Source organism: Calliphora vicina, chromosome 5, assembly GCF_958450345.1.
Source record: "Calliphora vicina chromosome 5, idCalVici1.1, whole genome shotgun sequence".
NCBI classification, from domain to species: Eukaryota; Metazoa; Arthropoda; class Insecta; order Diptera; family Calliphoridae; genus Calliphora; species Calliphora vicina.
Genome location: NC_088784.1, coordinates 103,793,336 through 103,819,740, shown reverse-complemented (window position 1 = coordinate 103,819,740; position 26,405 = coordinate 103,793,336). Strand labels below are relative to the sequence as shown.

The 26,405-nt window shown below is 30.6% G+C and overlaps 2 protein-coding genes across 8 annotated transcripts in view; one reads left to right on the top strand and one right to left on the bottom strand.

The window, feature by feature from the left end:
- Window positions 1-22,808, bottom strand: part of GstE12 (Glutathione S transferase E12) — a 213,940-nt gene extending 191,132 nt beyond the window's left edge. The window contains exon 1 of the mRNA XM_065510913.1: window positions 22,805-22,808. The gene's annotated coding sequence lies outside the window, so the exon portion shown is untranslated. The remainder of the gene's footprint in view (window positions 1-22,804) is intronic.
- The window catches only part of LRR (Leucine-rich repeat), a 105,806-nt gene that overhangs the window by 67,298 nt on the left and 12,103 nt on the right, over window positions 1-26,405 (top strand). For all 7 annotated transcript variants that reach the window (XM_065510907.1, XM_065510906.1, XM_065510911.1 and 4 more), the window contains 11 exons: window positions 8,311-8,361; window positions 8,512-8,640; window positions 8,718-8,801; window positions 18,436-18,662; window positions 18,729-18,890; window positions 19,034-19,131; window positions 22,522-22,709; window positions 22,778-22,855; window positions 22,927-23,108; window positions 23,205-23,356; window positions 23,416-24,409. In XM_065510907.1, the coding sequence (XP_065366979.1) occupies window positions 8,311-8,361; window positions 8,512-8,640; window positions 8,718-8,801; window positions 18,436-18,662; window positions 18,729-18,890; window positions 19,034-19,131; window positions 22,522-22,709; window positions 22,778-22,855; window positions 22,927-23,108; window positions 23,205-23,356; window positions 23,416-24,409 (2,345 nt within the window). The remainder of the gene's footprint in view (window positions 1-8,310; window positions 8,362-8,511; window positions 8,641-8,717; window positions 8,802-18,435; window positions 18,663-18,728; window positions 18,891-19,033; window positions 19,132-22,521; window positions 22,710-22,777; window positions 22,856-22,926; window positions 23,109-23,204; window positions 23,357-23,415; window positions 24,410-26,405) is intronic.

The following is a 26,405-nucleotide window of genomic DNA, read 5'->3' as shown; positions in this document are numbered from 1 at the left end:
AATATCATAACGTCTGACATTTTACTCGATACTATTATTTTTTGAATCAGGAACCTATGAGCGACCTGTACATATTTACCTGTCAAGTAATATTTATATTCTGTACAGGTATCCTTGTGGACAAACGTTTAAATTTATTTAAACTACACTTTGCTAATTTGTTAAACAATTACTAAATCAAGTGTTAAATGCCATAATCTTTCACAACGACAAAACATGACACTATACATATCAACATAACCCTACTTTATTACACTCCTTGCTGCAACTAGGACATGTTTATAAGTATTTACGACATGAAAGTAACAACAACAAAAAAAGGATAAGAAAATGGAGTAAACAACTGAAAATAATGCAGAATAAAGGAATTCAGGTGTTAAATAACAAAAGATAAAAGACAAAGTAAAAAACAGTATTATTTAGTCAGTCGACAACAATAAATAAAGTATGAAACAACAAAATATCATATTTCAACAATTGGCTTAATTAATTTTAAGTTTTATAGTTTAAAAGGAAAAAGCCAACAACTATAACAAAAGCCATTGAACGGATTTACATTTCAGTTTTTATTTCAATTAATTTATTTAAGTCCCTGTGGGGGGGTTGGTTGAATTTCAATTTAAAGTTTGATTAAACTGGAAAAAGATTCTTAATTAAACTTGAAAATAACTTATGAATATGAACATTTACATACTTGTAATATAACTAACAGCTATACTTCACTTCTTCTCTCGAAAACAAAAACTTAATTGTCTTAATTTTTCTCTTATCATAACAGAGGAAGGCGTTGGTTGTCATATTTTCTTTTTACCAGCAAAAGTTAGTTTTTTTTAAAAAAAAAATATGTATATTTTCTTCAATTGTTATCGTTCTATTCAAACTGTCTTTGACGTTTCTTTGCTAAATTACAAGTTTTTCTCAATGTATATTGTTTTGTTAAATATAAGTTTTGTTTAACACAACATCAGCAAAACTTTTCATATTTAAGTACTGTTTTGCGTACTTTATCGTCGTAAGGGAATTTTAAATGAGTTTTTTGTTTTCGTTTACTTTGTTGTTTAAAATAACAAGTTTAACGCAATCTGTGTTAAAATACAGCAATTGTATTTAGAAGTCTGCTAAATCATTTGGATAAATATTATTTTTATAACAATGATTTGTTAGTAAACAATTTTTGAAATAATTAAATGTTTAAAGTTATTGGCCCATAATCATAGTAAAAAATAAAGTATATTTTAGGAGAATTAAACTCGACTTTACTTAAGAGTGGACTTTAGGTCTATCATAGACAAGTTAAAGTATACTTCTGACGCTGAAGTCGACTCTAAATATAAAACTAGCTGAAGTTGTTTTTAACTCATTTAACAACAGCATCAGCTGTTCTTCACCAAGTAAAAAAGTAAAAAAGTCGAAATCGAGCGCTACAGAGCCATAATTATGGACTTTTTGAAATGGAAGATATGAACTTGGATAATCTTTGGTTTCAACAATCGGTCTTTTGCGCACTAAGTTGGTTGTGTTATCAGCCGTCTTGGAGATTTTTGACTTCTTTAGACTTTTTTTCAAACATTTTTTAAAATGTTTTTTTTTTTAATTTTTTATTTTTTTTTTTAATTTTTTAGTGAAAAAAAAATTATGACAAAAAAAATATTTTGGTGAAAAAAAAATTCGGGTTAAAAATATTTTCCTGATTTTGACCCATTGCAGGTCCAAATTACTATAGCCTTATATACATCGCTGCAAGCACTATGAAAAATCTGTCATTAGATATCCATATTGTCTATATTAAGGACTTAATAATCCAGAAAAATAGGCCAAAAATCTAGGTTGTCCCGGTTTTTTCCTTATATCTCAGCCATTTGAGGACCGATTTTCTCGATTTTAAATAGCAACCGATATATTGATGTATCAATCATGTTTGTAATTTATTTAGGGGCTACGGAAAGTTGATTTCAACATACAGATGGATAGACGGACATGGCTATATCGAATTCGCTATCTATAATGATCTAGAATATATAAACTTTATGAAGTCGCAAATGAAAAATGTAAAAATAAGAAACCGAATGACAAACTTATAAAGAGTGTTTTTGTTAAGCTCGATAGAACTTACGAAAGGGTTAACTGTCAAACGAACTGTCATATTGCGCTCACTTTTTGACATTTATGATCAGTATACTCTGGCAAATCATCATGAAAGCTACCAAATTATCCAAATTTACTTTGAAATCAGTCATAGATTCGCGCAACTTATTGACGTGTGTTTTATCGCAGAATTGTGTTCTGCGATGAAGCTAATTTTTGGCAAATGGAGTGAGACCAATCCACAACAGACCATGCAGACTCCATTATATTCAGAAAATGCACCGTGTGGTTTACACGCTACGCTGTCGGCATCGGCGGACCTTATTTCTTCAAAAATTAAGCCGGAGCTCGCATTACGGTCAATGGAGATCGTTACCAAACCGTGATCAATGATTTATTGTTTGAAAATATGGATGACATTGATCCGGGCAAGATGTGGTTTCAACAGGATGGCAACCATCGATTTATTGAAATCAAAATTTGGCGATAATTTAATTTCGAGAAATGGACCAGTCAATTGGCTTCCAAGGTCGTGCGATTTCACACCTCTCGATTATTTCCTGTGGGACCACGTGAAGTCACTGGTTTGTGATGATAAATCAGCAACAGTTGACGCCTTGGAGGCCAACTTTGTTCGTGTTATTCGTGATATATAGCCAGAAATGATCGAAAAAGTGGCCCAAAAATGGATGTCCAGAATGCGATTCGTTAAAAACAGCTTCGGTGGACATTAGGGATGGCAATCCCGATCCCGGGATTTGTGAAAAAGAATCCCGGAATATTATGAGATTTTTGATATTTTAGGAAGATTTTTGAAGCACCCAAAATACTTAGAAAACTAAATTTCAGCATATTTATAATACTAAAAATCTAAACGCAGCCAGATTTTTTCATTTGAATCAGGGAGCAGCACGTCTCCCTTGCATTTCTCACTGTTATAAAATTCAGAATACGGGTATAAATATGAAATATCTTTTGTGTCAAATTTATTTTAATTCAATGCATTAGTTTTTGCTTTGTTATTTTTTTACTTAAATATATTAACGAAATTAATAGTTTTTATTGTTGAATTTGATGTTTTTGACGTTTAACTAAAATCCCGAAGTCCCGAAAAATCTCGAAATCCCGTAAAATCCAGAAAAATCCCGGGGTACCGAAAAATCCCGGGATCCCGAGATTTACATTTCTAAAATCCCGAATTCCCGGATTTGTAAAACCCAGTCCCGTTTGGCTTCCCTAGTAGACATATGTCCCAAGTAATTTTCAAATGTTAATGCCTTGAAAAATTTTTTTTTATGAAAATTTAATTTTTATACTCTTCATTCCATTTGTAATTTTTCATTTGCGACCCCATATAGTTTATATATTCTGGATCGTTACAGATAGCAGAGTCGATATAGCCATGTCCGTCTGTATGTTGAAATCAACTTTCCGTAGTCCCCAAATAACTTACATACATGATTCATACATCAATATATCCGCTATAGACCCGGTTCTGTTTCTATTTAAAATCGAGAAAATCGGCCCACAAATGGACAACCTAGATTTTTTACCTATTTTTGATCTACAGTGAGCCTCAAAAGTGAGTATACACCCAAAAATATTTGATTTTTTTTAAGATAATGAAAATCCTAAAATTTATTCATCGATTAAAATTTTAATGTTTCGGTTTGAAACATTGAGTTGAATAATAGATTCGGTTGTGAAAAAAAAGATTTAAGTCGGACTATAATGATTTTTATGATCCTAAAAAAATCAAAAAATTCGCGGGAGTTTACTCACTTTTGAGGCTGTGTGTATATCTGGATTGCGTCATTAATATATCATTAATGATAGATATTTCAAAGACCCTTTCAACGGAGTATATAAGGCTATATTAAGTCGGACAATGGGTCAAAATCGGGAAGATATTTTTTACTCGAATTTTTTTTAACAAAAATTTTTTTTTAAATAATTTTAAAAATTAAAAAGAAATTTAAAAAATTTTTATACCATAAAATTTTTTTCACCAATAAACTAAAAAAAAATTTAAAAATATTTTTTTTTTCAAAATTTTATTTACCTAAAATATTTAAAATTTGTATTTATAGTATAATTCGGTGAAGGGTATATGTATAAGATTTGGCACAGCCGAATAAAGCTCTCTTACTGGTTTATGTTATTTTTTAAAATTTCAAGATCTATCGGGTTTAAAAAAACACTCTACTTGAAATGTCTCTGAGAACATTATTTTATATAAATTAAAAAATCTCCCTTATTCCAGCCGTATCGACATTCTCATTATAGTCCCTTTGGAAGATATTTATCGGTAAAAAGTATTAGTTCTATAGTGGTCATATTCAAGTGATCAAGAGTGTATGTATTTTGTCTGTATAAATCCACCAAACTTTATTAAATTGTATTATTTTATTGCAAATAAAGAAATAAAGAAGAATGTATGTGTAGATATAGAATTTAATTGAATACAACACACGCTAAACTCTTCGACTTTTTTCCCATTAATAAAACATTTCTCCCTGGTTCGTGGACTATAAAATCTCCTGCCGTTTTGTTTTTTCTTTATTATTTTAGATTAAGATGATTTCAGCCATGACCAAAACTCATTCATGTACACAATTTGTCCATGTCGGTATGTCTGCATGTCTATGCCGGCACACACAGAGAGATAGACAGACGGACAGACAGACATTTAGAGCAGAGGGTGTTAATGTTTATGAATATGATCATATATCAAACTGTAAATTACGTACAACAGATATGCTGAAATTTGAAAACTGCATGCAACAATAAATAACTAGTGGTGTTAATTGCACCACTAGCATCAATAAACTAATGTTTGTAATAGAGTTAGGTGCAGCAGCTAACTAACTCGTCTGCAATTTGTCTTAGCAGTTTGCATTAAATCGTAATAAAATACATGCGAGTTGGATGATCAATTGAACATGAACATTCGATATTTAACCACGCAACTGCGAAACTGTAACATGCATGTTGTATATGATTTTATTGCAAAAGATATTGTTGGGGTTTGTTTGGTTTGCTTTATTTTTATTTTTTGATTGCATATCGATCTCAATTAAGATATCTATTTATCTTGTCTGATTAATTCATTAGTGAAATGGAAATTTCAATTAAATATAAAGTATTTGAAGTGAAAAATTACAAGTTTTTAAGAAGAAATTGTTAATAAAAATATTCAACTTTTAGCCAGTTTCAATAAAATATTTAAAAGTCACCTGATCAACGGATTCGTTTGAGGGCGAAAAACGCGATCATGATAATTCTCTTCCACATGTTGCAATACATGTTAAAAAGTATTTAGAGTGATGTGGTTGGGAAGTTTTGTCTGAACCGCCTTATAGTCCAGACCTTGCCCTACCTACTATTTGTTTCGATCGAAGCAGAACGCTCTCTCTGGGATACGCTTCACTTTGGAACAGAGTATCCGATATTGGCTGGATTCGTTCTAGGCCTAAAAAAATGAGCAGTTCTTTTGGTTCGGACGCTTCACTTTGTCAGAAAAATGGGAAAACCCTTCTGGAAACCCTTCCATTACGGTTTTTATATTGCTTTCCTTTTCACTTTTAACAAGAGCCCAATATCTGTCCTCTGGCCTTAGCTCCACACGCAGAGAAAAAATATAATTGGGCATGGTTACTGTAACCATTTAAATAGTGTTACAAGATTTTTAACAATATTATAGTCACAGTAACCATTTACATGATTGTGGTAACCATAATATGGATAATTTACGATTCACATGATTGTATCAACCATATATATGGTTACAGTAAACTAATATATGTTTGTGGCAACCATATTTATGATGAATAATTTTATCATAATATGTTGTTCTCAGATTATGATAAGCCTTAAGCCGAGAGCACCATAATATGATAATTCCTTCATCATATGAATGGTTGTCACACACATATGTATATATGTATGTTTACTGTAACCATATATATGGTTGACACAATCATGTGAATCGTAAATCAATCATATTATGGTTACCACAATCATGTAAATGGTTACTGTGACTATAATATTGTTAAAAAAACTTGTAACAATATTGAAATGGTTACAGTAACTATATTTTTTCTCTGCGTGCAGGTAGTTTGGAGTATTTGTCTCTCTTGGTACAAATACCACATTATTATTATTGTACCACTCAAGAACTTGCTTACAATAGTGACAGGATGCCAGATCAGGCCAAAAATAAGTGGACACATTAATAAGTCTTATGAATCATCCTCATTTGTAAACATTCCTTGATGTAAATTTCGGTATTTATAGAGCCGTTTGTAACAAATGTTTGGCTTCTTTTGCCGCAACTGCATATTGCTTGACATACCAAGAACTTTCTGGGAACATTTTCTGCTTTTGGGTCCTAAACTTTTCTACAACATTTCCTGGAGCATCAGCAACATAAAAATATTGAACCGAAAGCTGCGAAAAATTTTCCAGATCATACGTTTCGTCATCCATTATGCTAAAGGTATATTTTTATACCCTTCACCTTCGTAAGAAGGGTATATATAAGTTTGTAATTTCCACAATATAATTTTCCGACCCTATAAAGTATATATATTCTGGATCCTTATAGATAGCGGAGTCGATTAAGCCATGTCCGTCTGTCTGTTATAATCAACTTTCCGAAGCCACCAAATAACTTACATATACGATTCATACATCAATATTACCGGAATTCTTCCGGACCGATTGCTATTTAAAATCGATAAAATCGGTCCATAAATGGCTGAGATATAAGGAAAAAATCAGGACAACCTCGATTTTTGACCTATTGTTGACCTATATCTGGATTACTAAATCATTAATATAGACAATATGGATATCTAATGATAGATATTTCAAAGACCTTTGCAACGACGTATATAAGACCATAGTAAGTTGGACCTACAATGGGTCAAAATTTTAAACAGAATTTTTTTTCACAAAAATTTTTTTTTCTCTAAATAGTAAAAAAAAAATTGAAAAATAAAAAAAAATTTAAATTTAAAATATTTAAAAAAAAAATTAAAAAACAATTCGAAAAAAAAATTTTTCCAAAAAATGAAAAAAAAACAACTTTGAAAAAAAAATAAATTTGGTTTAGCTAAAAATATTTAAAATTTTTATTTTGAAGTATAATTTGGTGAAGGGTATGTTTTTAATCCTGCATTGGCTTTAACTTCTCGTACCATATAATTCGAGTACTAAGCAAACCGGACTGCTTTCCTACCGGATTTGTTAGGACCTCTTTTGAAAATGCTTTCTATTTAGAAACATCATGTGGACCATTCCTTCCACCTGAACCAGGTTTTCTATCAACGGACAAGTTCTCCCGATACTGTTTAATAACATTGAAATCAGTTTGACGGTCTGCAACTTTGATTGTTTGGCCAACATTTTGTAGGACCAAGTTGGGTTTTGTTGAAAATCTATATATATAAAAATGAAATGGTCCATGTATGTAATGGCATCACGTAAGAACGGCTGGAGCGATTTGGCTGATTTTTTTTATTCGTTTCGAAATTTTCAGGAGATGGTTTGTAAAGAAAAAAATTCAAAAAGTCGGGGTAAAACTCGGAATTTTTTTTTTTTAGTCCAGCTGCACTGGTAATAAAAAAGCTCCCTAAAATATGCAGTACAAATTTAGATATTTTATTTGAAAATAAATAAGAACAGACAGGTGTATGTGGGTTGGAGAAACTTGAAGAACTAACAACTAGTATTTAATAATTTTATTACGCACATTTTTCTCATCAATATTAACAACAAATGAACATAATTGATATGGAACATAATAACTGACATAATTTTCAAAGGTTTTAAAGTATTAAGGTTTTTTCGATCTGTCTCCTTACTACAATACTAATTTAATTTTAAATGTCTGCACAGATACCTAAATATATTTTCCCTTGCTAATATTCATAGCATTCAACAAACAGCTTTATTATTTATACAATTCCTGACCTATTTCAAATGGAAATTTAACAACATTTTTTTACAAAGTTCCTTTTAACACTATGCCAAATGACAATTGAGTGGAGAGAGAACATTTTCTAAGTATTACTTCAAAGGCAATTGCTACAAATTATGTACATAATAATAATAAAGAAAAATTAGGTTACTTTTTAACTGCTAAATAGCACTTAAGAATTCATTTGAAAACTAATTTTAATATCTTACTAATGTATTTCACTTGTTTCTTTTTACTTGCAGGTCTTTACACCAGTACGTATATATTTGCTTATTGCAAAAGTTCCCACAAAGGTTGGTATAATATTGTTCATTTAATAATGTTGTTTTTTTTATATTCATAAATATATGTTGTGGACTTAATGGTCGTGCATACATGTCATTGCATAAATTTTAAATTGTTATTCATTTCATTTAATGTTGTTATTATAATCTTTTATTTAGATTGAATGTCATTTCCATTATTTGGACATACAAGCGGTAGAAAGTAAAAAACCCACACATTTTTCCATAGTGACCAACGATCGTCCTTATAATTTTGCGACTACAGGTGATGCGGGCAATTTTAGTTCGGTAAGTAGTTTTTGTTTTTCAGTTTTTATAGGAAAATTATTTATTTTTTTAATTTTAATATTATTTTACTTTTACAGAATGCAGATGTGATTTTAACCGATTTAGCATCGGCTATAAAACAAATATTTCCAACAGTTCCTTTAAAGTATATTATAAGGAAGGTAAGTAATTTGTACGCAATCAACCTAGGAATTCAATTAAATTTGAACTTATTTATAACACTGTGAAACTATTGAGTGTATGAATGAAAAAGGCTGGATTTTTTCAAATGTTTAGATTTTATTTTTAAACATTTGTACAATATAAATTTATTCAAAGTATTGAGCATTTGTTAGCGCATCTTTCTGGCAACATATGGATTCCGAGCCAAAAGAACTGCTCATCTTTTGAGGCCAAGATCGAATGAAGCCAAGTCGGATATTCTGCTCCAAAGTGAATCGTATAACCGGACAGGACAATATCTGGATTATAAAGGGGGTGAGGCAAAACTTCCTTAATAGTATTGCAACATGTGTCCTAGTGTTGTCATAAAGGAATATTACAGTTTCCAAGTCCAACAAATTTTGCTACTTCGACGGGGTGGGTCCATAAATCCACTGGACAGTTGAATATGTGGAGGGTGTCATGAGGACCCTGACCACATGCTGGGCATAAGTTATGGACGGCACGGTCTATGCGGGACCAGAAGGCATTAAGCCTGTTGCTCCATCCTGATCTTAGTTGTGCCAAAACGACTCTTGTTTTACGTGGCAAATTCTTCTGTGGGCAACCCCCAAGTACGACATTTATGGATATCCAGCTACCGCGGTATTGATAGCGTCTCTATGAATGTCGTTCAAAGCTGTCATATACGAGCTGCGATCAAATGAATCCTGCACATACCTCTGTAAGCTCTCCTCGTATTTTTTTAGGTCCTGTCAGACATGCCATGGGGGAGACTCCAACTGTGTGATGTTGAAGTTTGGTTGACTCTGGTATCGATTAGACTTTAGTGTTGATTAGGCTGGTTGGCCATTTTTCATAGCAAGTAATGATTCGGTGTAAAAATGAGTTTCTTTTATAGCGTTCAAGCTTTATTTTGGACATGCAAAATCGTGTTTCAAGTTCTTTCGGCTTCAATTCGTATGGTACCCAATTTCCCTGCTTTTGGATGAATATTGCTACTTGCAAACCTCTTGAAATTGCTGCTAGAGTAGCTCCTAATGATTTAGCAAGCTCATGTTGAGTTTGACAACAATATTCATGGTGGAATCCTGCAATTCTTGGTCTTCAAACTCAGAAACAAAGAGTTAATCGTATCCTTTGATATATTTTGTCACTGACTCTTAAATTGTATTTGGATTCATGCGAAAAGAAAACAGTATTCCATTTCTTTATCGCCCAAGATAGCCAGAAAAGTTTGAAGACAAGGCATTATTCCATGAAAATTGTTGTCAAACTCAACAAGAGCTTTCAAAATCATTGGGAGCTCAAGCAGCAATTTGAAATCGTTTGCGAGCAGCAGGATTCATCCAAAAGCGGGTAAATTTGGTACCCAATTACGAATTGAAGCCGTGAGACCATGAAAGACGATTTCCATGTCCGAAATTATGTTTGAACGCTATAATAGAAAATCATTTTTGCACCGTATCATTACTTGCGATGAAAAATGTATCCATTACGTTAAACCGAAACGTAAGAGATCGTATATGAACCCCGTCCAACCAGTCGAATCGACACCAAAGCCAAATATCCATGGAGCTAAGGTAATGCTCTAGATTTACATTTTTGAAAACTTAAATCAAGGATTTAACTGTAATAAAAAAGCTCCCTAAAGTATGCAGTACAAATTTAGATATTTTATTTGCAAATAAATAAAAACAGGCAGGTGAATGTGGGTTGGAGAAACTTGAAGAACTAACATTAGTAAATGCTACCGGGCGAAGCCGGTGCGGTCAACTAGTTATAAATAAATTCTACTTTTTATTGTACACAGAGTAAACTTTTCCAGGTCTTCTAACCCATATAATTAAGTAATCTGAGACACACACCTACGTTTCCAGCCATCTACACTTAACATCTTGTTACACATTATTTTCTTAAAATCCTATAATTTCCTTATAATCTACTTTTGCTTGGATGTAGCATTTAAATATGTAAGAAACAATATTTGTATCAAAGAAACCTGAGCAGCATAAGCTAGCTTTGTGTTAAGAAAAAAAGCAAGCAGACAAACAAATAAGAATTATATATTTTTTTAAACTTTTTGCTACTGCTGAGTATTTGTATTATACCTGTTTTTTAGAATTTTTCTTAAATTCATGCTAAAAGCCAACTGAGCCTGCATCTTCCTTCTTTAGCTGTACTCACTTTATAAAAAGTAGACTTGTTTAATTTTTTTATATATAAATATTCTAACATAGGTTTATGTATTTGTCTATTGACACAAAGACCTACATTTATATTTTCTTCTTGCATATATGAATTTATGATTTACGTTGGAGAATTTATTATGTTCCGCTTTAAACTAATTTAATATGCATAATTGAAGATTTAAAGCAGAGGTAGTATTTGCTTAAACTATTTTTTATTATTTATTAAATTAACTGTTTATTTCAAAAAGAAAGCTATTTACATATTTTGGTTTTGGATTGATAATGCTTCAGATATCTGTAAATACATCGAAGAAGTTAATCTATATTAAATTAGGAATATTATGGTTTTAATTTTAAAATTATATTTTTTTAAATTTAAAATATTACCACTTCTTTAAGTAGTACAGTACAACCTCTATAATCCAGACACTAGCTCACCTTCGTGAGAAGGGTATATATAAGTTTGTCATTCTGTTTGTAATTTTCACAATATAATTTTCCGATCCTATAAAGTATATATATATATTCTGGATCCTTATAGATAGCGGAGTCCGTCTGTCTGTTGAAACAATTTTTTGAAGACCCCAGATATCTTCGGGATCCAAATCTCCAATAATTCTGTCAGGCATGCTTTCGAGATGGCTGTGATATGAGGAAAAAACCAGGACAACCTCGATTTTTTACCTATATCTGCATTACTAAGTCATTAATATAGACAATATGGATATCTAATGATAGATATTTTAATGACCTTTTCAAAGACGTATATAAGACCATAGTAAGTTGAACCTACAATGGGTCAAAATCGGAAATAATATTTTTTAACACGAATTTTTTTTCACCAAAAAAAAATTTTTAATTTAAAAAAAATAATTAAAATAACAAAAAAACGAAAAAAAAAATTTGTCCAAAAAATTAAAAAAACAACTTTGGAAAAAAAAATAAATTTTGTTTACCTAAAAATATTTAAAATTTGTATTTCGAAGTATAATTTGGTGAAGGGTAAGATTCGGCACAGCCGAATATAGCTCTCTTACTTGTTGTTTTTAATAACTGATATGTCATTCTGAGGGCAACATATCTGTCATTTATTGTCACTTAGTTATTGAACATTAAAGTGTAAACAACAAAGTTGCTTTTGCTTCGAAAATTTCGAATTTTATTCCAACCAAGCGTAATATGCGGGAAGTTTTGCTTTACTTCTTTAATTTGGAAACAAAATGCCGCTAAAGCATACCGATTGCTCCCCGAAGCTTTGGTGAATGTTTCAACGTGCGGTTTTAGAAGTTGTGATTCTGACACGAAGGACAAATATCGCCCAGGCAGCTTAAAAAGTTGGAAGGCCAAGATTAGGTGGCATTACTCCATGAAGATTGTTGTCTAACTCAACAAGAGCTAGCAAAATCATTCGGAGCTACTCAAGCAGCAATTTAATAACGTTTGCGAGCAGCAGGATTCATCTAAAATCAGCGAAATTGGATATCATACGAATTGAAGCCGAGAGACCTTGAACGACGATTTTCCATGTCCGAAATGATGCTTGAATGCTTTAAATCCTTTTTGCACCGAATCAATGCATGCGATGAAAAATGGATCCATTACGATAACCCTAAGCCTAAGAGATCGTATGTAAAGCCAACCAGCCGAATCAACACCAATGCCAAATAGCTAAGGTAATGGTCTGAATTTTGTGGGAGCAAAATCTGACCACACCATTACAGGGAACCCGAACCGAACGCAACAGATTTGTTTAAAGCGAGCATTGGCCGAAAAACGCCCAGACATGAAACCGAAATACTCCACCATGACAAGGCTAGGCCTCATGTTGCAATACCTGTTAAAAAGTATTTAGAATGAAGTGGTTGGGAAGTTTTGCCTCGGCCTTTAGTCCAGACCATGCCCCGTCCGACTACTATTTGATAGATGCAGAACGCTATCTCTGGTATACGCTTCACTTTGGAACAGAGTATCCGAAATTGGCTTGATTCGTTCCTGGTCTCAAAAGATGAGCAATTCTTTTGGCCCGGAATCCATATGATGCCAAAAAAAATGGGATAAGATCAGAGCTAACAATGGCCAGTACTTTGACTAAATTATATTGTTCAAATGTTTAAAAATAAAAGCTAAACATTTGAAAAAATTTCACCTTTTCCCGTCATTATTTCCCAATATTTATCTTGTTTTTAGATTGTATTTAGTAGTAATAAAAAATAATAATAATATAGTTTTGAAATTTTAAATGTTTTATCTGTAATCCGGGAAATGATTCAATTTATATCAGTCCGCATTATAGAGGTCATACTGTAGTTTTTTTTGTTGTTGCAAAAACAAACATTAGCCATATAAGATGACTGCATAAAAGAATAAATAAACAAAACATACACAACACATGTAAGACTCCTCACGACTATAAAAGTAAACCGCAAACATTTTGTTTTGCTTAGTTATTTTTATGCTTTGTATATTTCGCGTGACAGTGAATTTTTTCTCAACTTAAATAGTTTACAAATCTCCTATAAATGCGATGAACTCCATAAAATGCTAGCTATTGTTTACAAATTAATTGTTAGTGCAAACAAACATGCACTCTCTTAAACGAAATCATGAATAATACAGTAAGTGAGATAAATTTTGAATGAACTGGAATTTATTTATGCACAACACCTTAACAAAATGATTCAGCATATTTATTCAGTAGCGACGAATGCCGGTAAATGTAAATAACCAACAATAACAATAAAAAAGTTGAAAGTATGTAGTTCAAACTTACTTCTTAAGCACCCGTATGTACAATAAATAACATTATAAATACCTTTGTAAATTGAAATAAGTTTGTCATTAATGAAGTACTTAATTGTAATATTCTAATTAATCTGGGACTTTATAAAATGTGGTAATGCTTCTTAGTATTGGCAAAACAATGGAAACTTTAACATGAATGAAGCATAAAACATAAAGAATATGTAAGAAAATGATGTAAAAAAGCATCATATTTTACCGATATTTCAATATTTCACAAAGTTGGTTACCGCTAAGCTACTGTTACCCCTAAAATACCCTTTTAGCTCGATTACCGTTACCGCAAAGCCCGTTACCGAAATAACTGCAATTTTCGGTAAATAATAAATAATTTGCAATTATAAAAATTTCAATTTTAATTATTGAGTTTATGGAAATCTACAGAATTTAAAATATAATACTGGGTGTATGACTTAAAAATGGGGATTTTTTTTTAATTTTTTAGCTTTTATTTTGATACATTTTTCAATATAAATTTATTCAAAGTATTGGCTATTTTTAGCTATGATATTTTCCCATCTTTCTGGCAACATATGGATTTCGAGCCAAAAGAACTGCACATCATTTGAGGCCAAGAACGAATCAAGCCAATATCGGATACTTTGTTCCAAAATGTTGCAAATGAAGAACATGCAAAATTGTCTTTCGATGTCTCGCGACTTGAATTCGTATGGTACCCAAAACGTTTTGAAATTGTTGAGCTTGCAAAATCACTGGAAACTACCCAATTATTTTTCAAGCTCTTGTTGAATTTACCATCTATTTTCATGGATAATGCCTTTAATTCTTGGTCTTCAAATTTTTTTTGGATGGCCTGGGCGATATTTGTCTTCCGTGTCAAAATCATCACTTCTGAACCGTACAAAACATCTATCGCACGCTGAAACTGATGAAACACATTCACCATAGGCTTTGGTGAGCAACCGGTGTGCCTCAGCGGAACTTTTTTTCAAATAAAGAAGTAAAGCAATATGACGCTTTGTTGGCAAAAAAATCGACATTTTCGAATCAAAAAAAAAGAAATAAGTTGTTTACACAATAATGATCAATAACTAAGTGAGAATAAATGACAGAGATGTAACCTTTTAAAATTACATATACAGTATTGGCCATAACTAAAGCACCCTCAATGAATTTTTTTCATATGGTATTTTTTTGTATAAAATCATAGTTTTAAATATCTATTATGTATTATTTTCATTTGTTAATATGTTTAGTATTGATAAACAAATACTTTCAAAGTTAACCTTTCTATAAGAGGTAACTTAAAATCAAAAAATATTTTAACCTTCGCTTTACCAAAGGTTTTTTATGTACATGATTTACCAATACCCACCCGGATGACACTACACTTCTATAAATATATGCGACGAACGAAATTTAAAAAAATTGAAAAAACCTTATAAAAAGTTTAAAATGTTTCTATTAAATTCTATAGAACTTTAAAATTTGTTCAGTGAGTACAAATTTCATTTAAATCGAAACAAAATTAAAAAAAATATTAAACCAATAAAATCGATGTGGTGGGTATTGGTAAAGCGAAGGTTAAGGTAGAAAATGAAACGGACAAAACTAAAAAATTTGTTTGTTAATTTTTTATTGCAAATCCTTTGTTTTGGATGGCACAAGAACATCTCTTGGCATAGAAGATAATATGTTTTTATGGCGTTTTTCGATATTCCTTCCCAGGCTATTTTAACGGCATGAAATAAATTGTGAAAATTTCCGATCCTTATTTCAACAATTTTCACGATTTATTTTCATATTAACAATGTGCCACAAGTTCTCAATAGGATTGAGATCGGGAGATTGACCAATGAAGAACCAGAATCTTATTGCTGTGTAGCCAAGTCTTACAAACTTTTGAGGGGTGCTTAGGATCGTTATCCTGTTGGAAGCTCCCTATAATTGGCATCTCTTCACTGGCATAAGGCAACATTACAGCTTTCAATACATCACGGTACATGAACCGATCCATAATCCCCTAAATCCAAATTCTTGACCAGAAAAGCAACCCCAGACCATTACGTTGCCTCCTCCATGTTTAATTGTTCCTTTGCAATACTTAGGATTCAGTCTTCCTCCTTTTGGTCAGCCTTATTCCAGCGGAACGTTTTAAGTTGTATTTGGATTCGGCAGGGAACAGTACTGTCTTTAATTTTTGGACACTCCAGTCGATGTGGGCTTTGGCAAATTTCAGTCTAGCTTTCTTGTTCTTAGCTGATAGAAATGTTTTTTTTTGCTGGTCGTCAGCTGAATAATCGGGCTTCTACTACTCTTCTACGGATTGTTCTTTCGCTAACGCATAATCTTAAACTTGTTCGTACTTGAATAGCTGGTGCTGTAGGAACTTTTTGTATTGCTTGAAACGAGCCTTTAAATAACTGATCTGTTAATTGAATATTTTTTTACTAAATTCATGTAGTGATAAGGCCGTATTCCAGTCTTCAATAACTTTAATTTTAAATTTACTGGAGTACTTGTTCCTTGTCATTGTTTTTTTCGCAATAAACTCTATAAAACTTAAATTTTGCACCTACGTCTTCCTATATTTTTATCTTTTGGAATTTTTAAGTCCATTCATTGTGATTCCCGATAACTCACATTGCAAATATGCAGTACCGAGTCAAATTTTTAAACATCTTATAAGAGGGTGCTTTTGTTTTGTCCGTTGAGTTTTGAGTTTTTATATGATTTATCATTTTAAATTAATTTTTAATAAAATTATCTTTTACTAAATGAATATTAAATGAACATTAACAATATTAGTTAATAAAATATATACAAAATACATCCCAAAAAAGCCGTTTTTATCAAAAAAATTATGATTTCAAAAAATCCATTGAAGGGGTGCTATAGTTATGGCCAATACTGTAGGTTAAAAACAATACCAAGTTCTAAATATACGCCATCTCTTTAAAATTCCGCAATTTTAAGTCGTACATCCAAGTTCAATAGACATATTTTAAAAACACACTGGTCATACTGTCTGATGTTAACTCAAGCTTACGATATACTGACTAGTTCAGCAACTCGCTGACACGAGTGGGCATTTTCTATATATGTTTAACAATGTTAAATATTTTTAGGTAAACAAAATTATTTTTTTTTCCAAAGTTTTTTTTTTTTAATTTCTTGAAAAAAAATTTTTTCGAATTGTTTTTTTAAATTTTTCAAATTTAAATATTTTTTTTTAAATTTTAAAATTTTTGTTTTTTTGTTTTTTCAATTTTTTTTTTTTAATATTTAGCAAAAAAAATTCGGGTTAAAAATATTTTTTTCTATTTTGACCAATTGTCGGTCTAACGTGCTATGGTCTTATATACGTCGTTGCAAAGGTCTTTGAAATATCTATCATTAGATATCCATAACGTCTATTAGCCCAATTATGAAACAAAATTCCCCGGGAGTTTTTCCCCTTTTCTCATTTTTCCTATTCAAATTCTATGTTAAAAAAACGGAAAGAGAAAAAACTCTTGGGGAATTTCTTTTCATAATTGGGCTGTATATTAATGACTTAGTAATCCAGATATAGGTCAAAAATCGAGGTTTTCCTTATATCTCAGCCATTTATGGACCGATTTTCTCGATAGCAACCGAGCCGGAAAAATTCCGGAGATATTGATGTATGAATCGTATATGTAAGTTATTTGGGGGCTTCGGAAAGTTGATTTCAACAGACAGACGGACATGTCTTAAACGACTACGCTGTCTATAAGGATCCAGTATATATATACTTTATAGTGTCGGAAAATTATATTCTCACGAAGGTGAAGGGTATAAAAATACAAATTACTTTGTAATTTTGTTGGATTATGACTTATTAATTGAATGTTTAAATTGTCAACCACTATCTGATATATTGATAGACATTTTGAATCCCTGATATATCTGGGGACTACGCAAAGTTTATTTCAGCCAACCGGAGACAGTCGGAAATCTTTATATCATCTTTCCTATTTATAAATACCCACAATATACTTTTTATAAAAGTTGAGATTTGAATAAAAAACATTTTCCAATAAGTAAAAATACAGTGTTTCGTTTTTCTAGTTGTTGTTATATTGTGGTAGGCAAAACCATTTACATGTTACCACGTAGACGGTAAAGCACTCTAGGTTACGCTTTCAATATAAATATTTAATATTCATTTAACTTTTAACAGTATCAAATCAAAATGACTCAACGCATTATAATTTTATGGGAATAAAATTTTATTCAAAACACCAACTTCTGTTTAGTTACAGTAAAAACTTAAAGTTGTGTTAATAAAATACTTATATACTACATAGTTATGGTTGTTGTTTTGTTTTTGTTGGCCAAAAAGTAATAAACATTTATGTATGTATATAATACATATTTACTTTAGTAAAACAAAACCACTCCAACATAGGTCAGTAACTTCTCAAGTTGCCATTTAACCATACTTAGCAAAGACCAAAAACAATGCAAACATTACACACACACTCTCCAACAACAAAAAAAAAAAAGTAATTAAAAACTTTTTAACAATGTTAAATAGTGGTTTATATATTTTGTTCTTGATTTTCTCATGCACTTTAACAAAAGAAAAAACACTTAACAAACAAAATATTATTGTCTTAAACATTTGATATAATTCTATTCTTTTCAAAAATTACAGATTGATATACAACCACCGGAAAGAGAAACAATATTTTCAGAAGAATTTCGCCCTTCAGATCCCCGCAATGTTGGACCGTGTGGTGGTTTTAGTACACAATACGCCTGCATGTGTGATTTTCATGGTGTCCCCTATAGAGAAGAGGTTGCTTGGGACATTGATACAATTTATTTGTCACATGATACTAGAATTTTAAATTTACGTGATTTTGATCATTTAGAACCAAAGTATGTAAAATATTTATTTTATTATTTCAAATACAATAGATTTTTAATTATTATTATGTATTGCAGAGACTTAATGGCCATTGTATCGGCTTTGGAATATAATACATTTTTTCGTGGCTTAAAAGCTTCACATATGCGTTTATCGAATGAAACATTAGAACGTATATTACATGTGCTCAAGCGTTCTATGTGGCTCGAAGAGTTACATTTGGAAGCCTTAGGTTTAAGGTAAGTAATAATAATTTCTATCTATATCTTCTCACATTATAATTACTAAAATAACTACATAGTTTTATAAATTCAGAGAAGTAATTTACAAATATTTTCATTAATTTAACATTAAACAATTCATTGTTATTTTATATTTTTAGATCCGATTTTCTTCATAAATTGGCTGTATCTGTGATTACAAATAATAATCCTGCAATACGTACTATTGATTTAAGTCATAATATAATTGAGGATAAAGGTATGATTTCCATTTGTTATCTATTATTATTTGCTTTAGGTATTAACAAAACAATTTATTTAATAACAAATAACATTTTCAGTATAATAACATTATAAAACAGAATTTAACCTTAAGTGACCCTTTTTATGTTTATTTACTTATTTATTTTCTTCTAACAAATTCATTTAATCCAATTGTTATACAAACCAAAAATTATACCCACCTTGCTTTTTTCTTCTTCCGTATGTTTTTGTTTTTTCCATTAATTTTCTTTAACAAAATGTAGGAGCAAGCTCTTTATGCGCCCTACTTGGAAATATTGTTCAAGGTTTGATTAACTAACAAAAGCAAAAATTAAATCAATCAATCAACAATCTCAATGTTCAATTCACAATTCATTCGAATTTTATGTATTTTTTTATGTTTAACGCTTTTAATTTAATGCTTTTTATCCATGTCATCATTTCTCGTATTTATTCTTTAAGTTTTTCTCACAAAAACACTTCTAATTATTTAGAAAAAAAGCAGGCAAAGTTTTTCCAAAAAAAAAAAACTTTAAAGGTCGGATCTAGAGTTTCCAAAAAACCGGCAAATTTAAAAAACCAGTTTCCGGTTTAACCGAAAAAGTGTGTTTTTGAAAAAACCGTTTTCGATTATTGTCTTTTAAAAAAACCGGTTAAGCGCTTTATATTAAATTTGTATTTAATGAAAATTTAGCATTTTTGAATTCTTTATGCAATTATTTTATATCTTTTACGAAATGTTGTCAAATGCTACAATTTTCTATAAAATAAATCAATATTTTTAAAAATGGTATCAAAGTTTTTCATAAATATGTTTGAATGAGCTTCAGAAAATTCCATTAAAACCGGTTAACCGTCTTATAATAACCGGTTTGTCAAAAAACCGAAACCGGTGGAGTTTACAAAGATGAAAAAACCGGTTGACCGGGTTTGGGTTACGGTTTTGGTCGGATCGGAAGGGTTTCAGGTCATATTCATAATTATAATAATTATCCGAATCTATTTTTCAGCACAATCTCCAACAAACCGAAACTTTTAAATTGTAATCGACGGATAGATTTTAGGATTTTCATTATCTTAAAAAAAATCAAATAATTATTTCACTAAACTGTTAATCTTCAAGTCCTGGGGGTTTCACCAATACCAACTACTTATACAAAAAGCTTATATTTATTCATCAAGACATCCACAAGCCTTGCTCACTTTCATTTGTATGCATGTTTTTTGTAGATCTCTTTAAGGACTATTTATATTTTCAATTTCCACTCATTCGGATCATACTTAGATTTTTGGAGATTTTTTCAAAAAATGTGAGACCCGAGATGGCGTATAATTTTGCTATTTAGGCATAAACAACTTTTATTGCAAAAATTTTCGTAGAATATTTTAATCCTTAAAATACCTTTTTGAAAAGACTTTTGTTTTTGCCGAAACAAGGGTCAAATTGACCCCTAAAGAGAGGAGGTAGAGGGTTAAGATCTTCCACAAAAATCTTCCCCCTAAAATTTCACAATATAACTCAGACATCTCTCAGACATTAACTTACAACCTTTTTTCTGTTAGTATAATGCTTCCTTCGATCAAAAATTAAAACATTGACCCACAGTAAAAAAAAATCAGACCAGCTGGACTGTTTGGCATCAATCCAAGTTTTCCAAAATTGTTATAAAAATAAAACAAACAAATTTCAAGTTTAAATTAGAGACGAAGATCTCTTTTTATTGTTAATAAATATTACCTCGTAGAAGAAATATATTGCGTTTTCTTAGTAAAATGCACATAGTGCTTATGTCGAAGACAATTTGACAAGTGTTTTTTAATGCTAAAATAACAAGCATAATTTGGTGGCAAACAATATTTAAGGACCCGTTAACGGTTTACTCGCTAGAGTCTAGTGAAATACTTCCAGCAAAGTTGCATAAAAAAGGAAGCAACAATAAATTCTAACGTTGTTAAAAATAGTATAATACGTCTAATGTAGTTATTACCAAAAGGATGCAACCTAAACAGGACTATAAGTTTATTCTAAAAATTATCTGCTCAACATGCCCTTTCTGAATTATAGGGTCGCTATTCTGTTCCAAAAATGCTGTTGGACAGTGTTATTAATTATTTATGCAAAGGGTGAATGAAAAATATTTTCAGAAGTCATTGGTCATATTGCCATGGTATCCTCCTAAGAAATATATTCCAATTGCTTGCAGAGATTGCTTTTTATTAATTTCGTTAACAAGTTTCAATACAAAAAAAAAAATAAAACAGATCGCTTTTGATGTTTGTGTGTTTTATTGGTCTACCAAGTCACATTATTTTTCGTGTCGTATTATAGTTATAAACATATTCGCCTGGGTTTTATATTCGAATTCAAATACGAAAAAGAAAATGTTTTATATTAAATGAGGAGCCGCAGAACAAAAGGTACTTTTTCGCACATTTCAAATTTTTGGGAAAATGAGTTTTATTTATTTCACCCCCTTAAAAAACTGCATGAACCTGAAAATGGTAACAAGTTTCTTACTTATCAATAGATACAGCTAACTGCCATAAGTCACCACATTAAATGTTAAAGATGTTTGATATAAAACCATTTTAATATCGGAAAAAGAACCTTTTGTTAAAAAATAAAGAAAAAAATTACGTTTTGTTAAAAACAAAAAAAGTATGTTTTTTATGCGTTTTTTTAACGATAACACTTTAAATGAATGTTTTTAATCCTGATCTAATATATCAACAAATTACACATTGAAATTAAATATTTTTTTTTTTCGTTTTATACTAGTGTTGTACGTTTTGTTAAGCACATTTTTTTTTAGAACCCATTTTCTTAGTAAAAAAATTAAAAACAATGTTGCTGACTTTATTGTTTCTAGAAGATTTCAACCCAATATTATAAAAATACCGAAAACCCAATTTTTGAAAAGATGCGAAAAAATACCTTTTGTTCTGCGGCTCCTCAAATCTTCTTGTTTGGAAGAGAAATTGAATTGTAAAAGATGCCAAAGATCCCTAACAAACAAGAATAAATTAAAGCAAAAATAAATGAAATAATTGAAAATTAAGCGAATATATTATCTAGGCAATTATTTAATAAATTAAATGTAATATTTGTGCTTAAAAAATCATCATGTTAAGAACACAAAACTTGTACTCAATGGAATCAATGCATAAAAACGCTTAGATCTATCTCATTTTTCACTTACATCTTGATGTTTTTTTAATGATTTTCAATGTTTTTTGCATGACTGAATCATTCAATCATACATATGTTTATTGCATTTAACAAATATATCATATATTTGTTAAGCTTGTTTAAATATTTTTATTTCCTAGACTTTGCTTCTTACTTAATGACAGCATTTCTTTAAACATAAATTAATTATTACAGGTGCAATACATTTAGCAGGACCCATAGCTAAAGTCTCAAAAGGTTTATGCAGATTAGCATTAGCTCATTGTGGCCTTACCTCTAAGGGTGTTAATCAGATGTCACATTCACTGTCGCTCAATCAAAGCATTTCAAATTCTTTAACGTATTTAGATTTAAGTGGTAACAGTCTTAAAGATGATATAACAGTAAGTTGATACTAAAGTCTAAAAATTTGTTGGAAAATATCAATAATATTTCTTACTCTCTGTTGCAGAATTTACATAATTTTTTAGCACAGCCAAATGTTTTAGATTATTTAGATCTCTCTTCGACTGATATAACTTTAGAGAATGTAAGTTTTTGTTTTATAAATTTCAGTTAATTCAATGTTAATTGTAATCATTATTTATTATTTATTTGTAGTTATTTGGTGCCCTTTTACGTGGTTGTGCAACGCATTTAGCTCATCTTAATGTTTCACATAATTCGTTTAGCACAAAGAAAGGTAAAGAAATACCGCCATCGTTTAAACAATTCTTTACCAGTACTTTAAGTTTAAAGCATTTAAATATTGCCGGTTGTAAACTGCCAATGGAAGCATTAAAGTAAGTACATAATTATTATATTTTAATAAAACTATAAATATTTTCCAACTTTAAAAACTCGATCACTAATAACAATCCATTGTTTTCTCTCTTCAGAAATTTACTACTTGGTTTGGCATGCAACGAGTCAACAGCTGGGCTGTACTTAGATTTAAGTAGCAATGTCTTAGGTGCCCAGGGTGCACATGTTTTAGAATCATGCATACATGGTGTTCGTGTTTTACAAAGTTTAGACATAAGTGACAATAGTAAGTAACATCATTACATTACATCCCTAAATTCTAAATAACAATATTTCTAATTTCAGATTTAGACGTTGAATTAGCTCCCGTTTTACTTTCGATTTCTAAGAACCCCTCGATACGCACATTGAACATGTGCCGTAGTTTAACTGGCATGAAATTGAAACATGTGCCCACTGTCATGGATGCTTTAGTCAATCTAATACAAAAGGATGATTTCCCATTGGCCGAATTGGTGTTGTCGGAAAATAAGCTCAAACATGATATACATGATTTTATAAACGCTTTGGGTAGTAATCAAAGTTTACAAAAATTAGATATATCTGGCAATTATATGGGTGATGTTGGTGCTCGTCTTTTGGCCAAGGCATTACAAATCAATAATAAATTACGTACAATTTATATGGATAAGAACAATATAACCCTACAGGGTTATGCTGACATAGTTTACGCTCTGGAAAATAATTATACCATGCGTAACATACCATTTCCTGTATTCGATATAGCACCGCACTTGAAAAATCACCCCGATAAAACTGACACTATAATGCGTAAGATGCAAGAACTTTTACAGCGCAATGGCAACGGTTTGAAACGTACGACTGGTCAGGGTTTTCGTTTGCAACACGGTTTTCTGCTCTCTTCTACACATCAGTTGGTTGATAAACTTGTGGCCGAAACACAAGATACTATATCGATTGCTAAAAGTAGCAATGATTCGACTTCGTCGTCGGCCGTTCAGCGTCTTATTGAAGATGCTGAGAATTGCAAACAGTTAATGCCAAAACTACAAGAATCGGTTCGTTGTGAAACACATCCAGTGGAGGTGAAACTTACGCGCATAGCCAGTGATTTAAGCTATACCATACAAAGTTATTTGGAAGAAACCTTAGAGACTATGATACGCACCGGCGTGGAACAATGTCCCAAGACATTGGGTAATCATGTTGTCATACAAGATTTGCGCAAAGTTCTGGGTGAACGTTTAATAATACCAGAAGATTTTCTACAAAACTGTTTGCTCAACAATGCCGGCAGTGAGATTATAAATAAAGTGAGGTAAGTGAAGAACTATATGTACATTTATATGTACCTACAATTATAAAGAATGTGATAATTTGATGAGATAGTAGTAAGAAATTTTAGAACTTTTTAAATTTTTGTAAAATAAATTTTAATGGAACAAAGACTCTTTCTTATAAAGTCTTTCACCTTTAGTATACACAAAAAGGAAAATGAAAATCCGTTTTATGATAAATCTGATTTTTCCGATATATTGTTTATCTGTTACCATTATGACATTTCCCTTTTTTAAATTTTTCGAAAGGCACGGCTTTTCTCGCGATTTTCATTTTTTGAATTCTACAAAGTGTACAATGATCATTTAAGAATATTAAAAAATAATATTTTTCTTCATAATTTAAACAAAGTTCCACAAATCCAACCTATTGATTGAAAGAAAATCTGTAACCGCGATCTATTACTATGTGAGACATTTTTAATTTGAGAAATTTATAATCGTCTTGTTTCAAATAGGGTGATTAATATTAAATCATCTGCTTTTTGTTTACTTGAAATATGTTGACTTTGAATATTATATTCTGTTAAAAACTGGCTGAGTAATGGAATTTCTTTTTCATTTGCGACCACATAAAGTCCCCAAATAACTTACAAACATGATTAATACATCAATATATCGGAAATATTCCTGATTCGTTTCGTTCGTAAAATCGGATCACAAATAGCTGAGATATAAGCAAACCACGACTATTTCTATTTTTTTACCTACATATATGTATATATATATCGATTACTAAGTCATTTGTATAAACAATATTTTTTTATTCGAATGAATAACATTTTTCAATTACCTTTTTGGACGAGGTGTCCACTTACGCTTAAAATCGGACATGTCTTGGGATAATTCTTTTTCAACAAGATCCCAATACCTTTCCACAGGCCGAAGTTCTAGACATTATTGACTTTATTGTTTAAATACCACTTAATGGTAATTTTTCTATGGTGGCATGTTGACAAATCGGGCCAGAAATGTGAAGGCACTCTGTGCTGTTTTAACAAAGGTAAAAATCATTTTTGTAGACACTCCGATTCAGGTTTCCTTTCAATGTTCAACTCTTCCTTAATAGTTAATAGTTTTGGAAACGGTGGACTATGACCTTCAGATATTTTGCTATTATTTTGAAAGTCCATATTAGATTTTTTTAAAGGTTCTAAATATTTGTTCATGTACTTTTTTTTTAAATAACAGTTAAATATTAATGATATAGAAATGATATTAAAAATAATAATAATTTGTTGGACCAAGGATAAGTTTTGATTGGAATAGTGTGTATAAGTTTTTTCTGACTCACTTTTTTAAACAAATGATTAAAATTGTTCTGGTTTTATTCGTTTTTAATTGTTATTCATTTGAATAATCGAGAAAAATTCAAAAATTAATTTATCACTCGAATAATAAAAAAATTATAAACTTTTATAGACCTGGTTATAGACCTGTCTCCGAAACCTTGATAAATTGCTTACAGAAGTTATTTTCAAAAATGTCTTAATAATTGAATATTTCTAATTAATTGTATTTTTTTTTAATAAGAATAGAAAATTTCACCATTTTACTGTCCATTTACATAATACTTTTGGGTATTAGTATAATCAAAACTCAGATTTTTGACTTCATTTCAGCCGAACAAGGTTTTAAAGTACAACAATTATAACAAACTATGTCTATAGTGAAATTTATTTGCGGTCCCATGATTGTACTCAAATGTCCAATACAAATTATAAGGGCCAGGCAACCACAAATTTGGAATTTGTTAGAGAATATTTTATTGATGAAAACAAATTTTTGTATATCTTTACACCATTTTAGTAAATAAAAACTATTATTGCAAAAAATTGAACTCATTTATATTACTAAAATCATAAATATCTCTTAAAATAAATATTCGATTTCAAATGTTTTAATATTCTATAAAAGGTCTTGTGTTTAATTCACAATTGCGATAACATATTGAATAGAAGAATTATAGTACTTTTT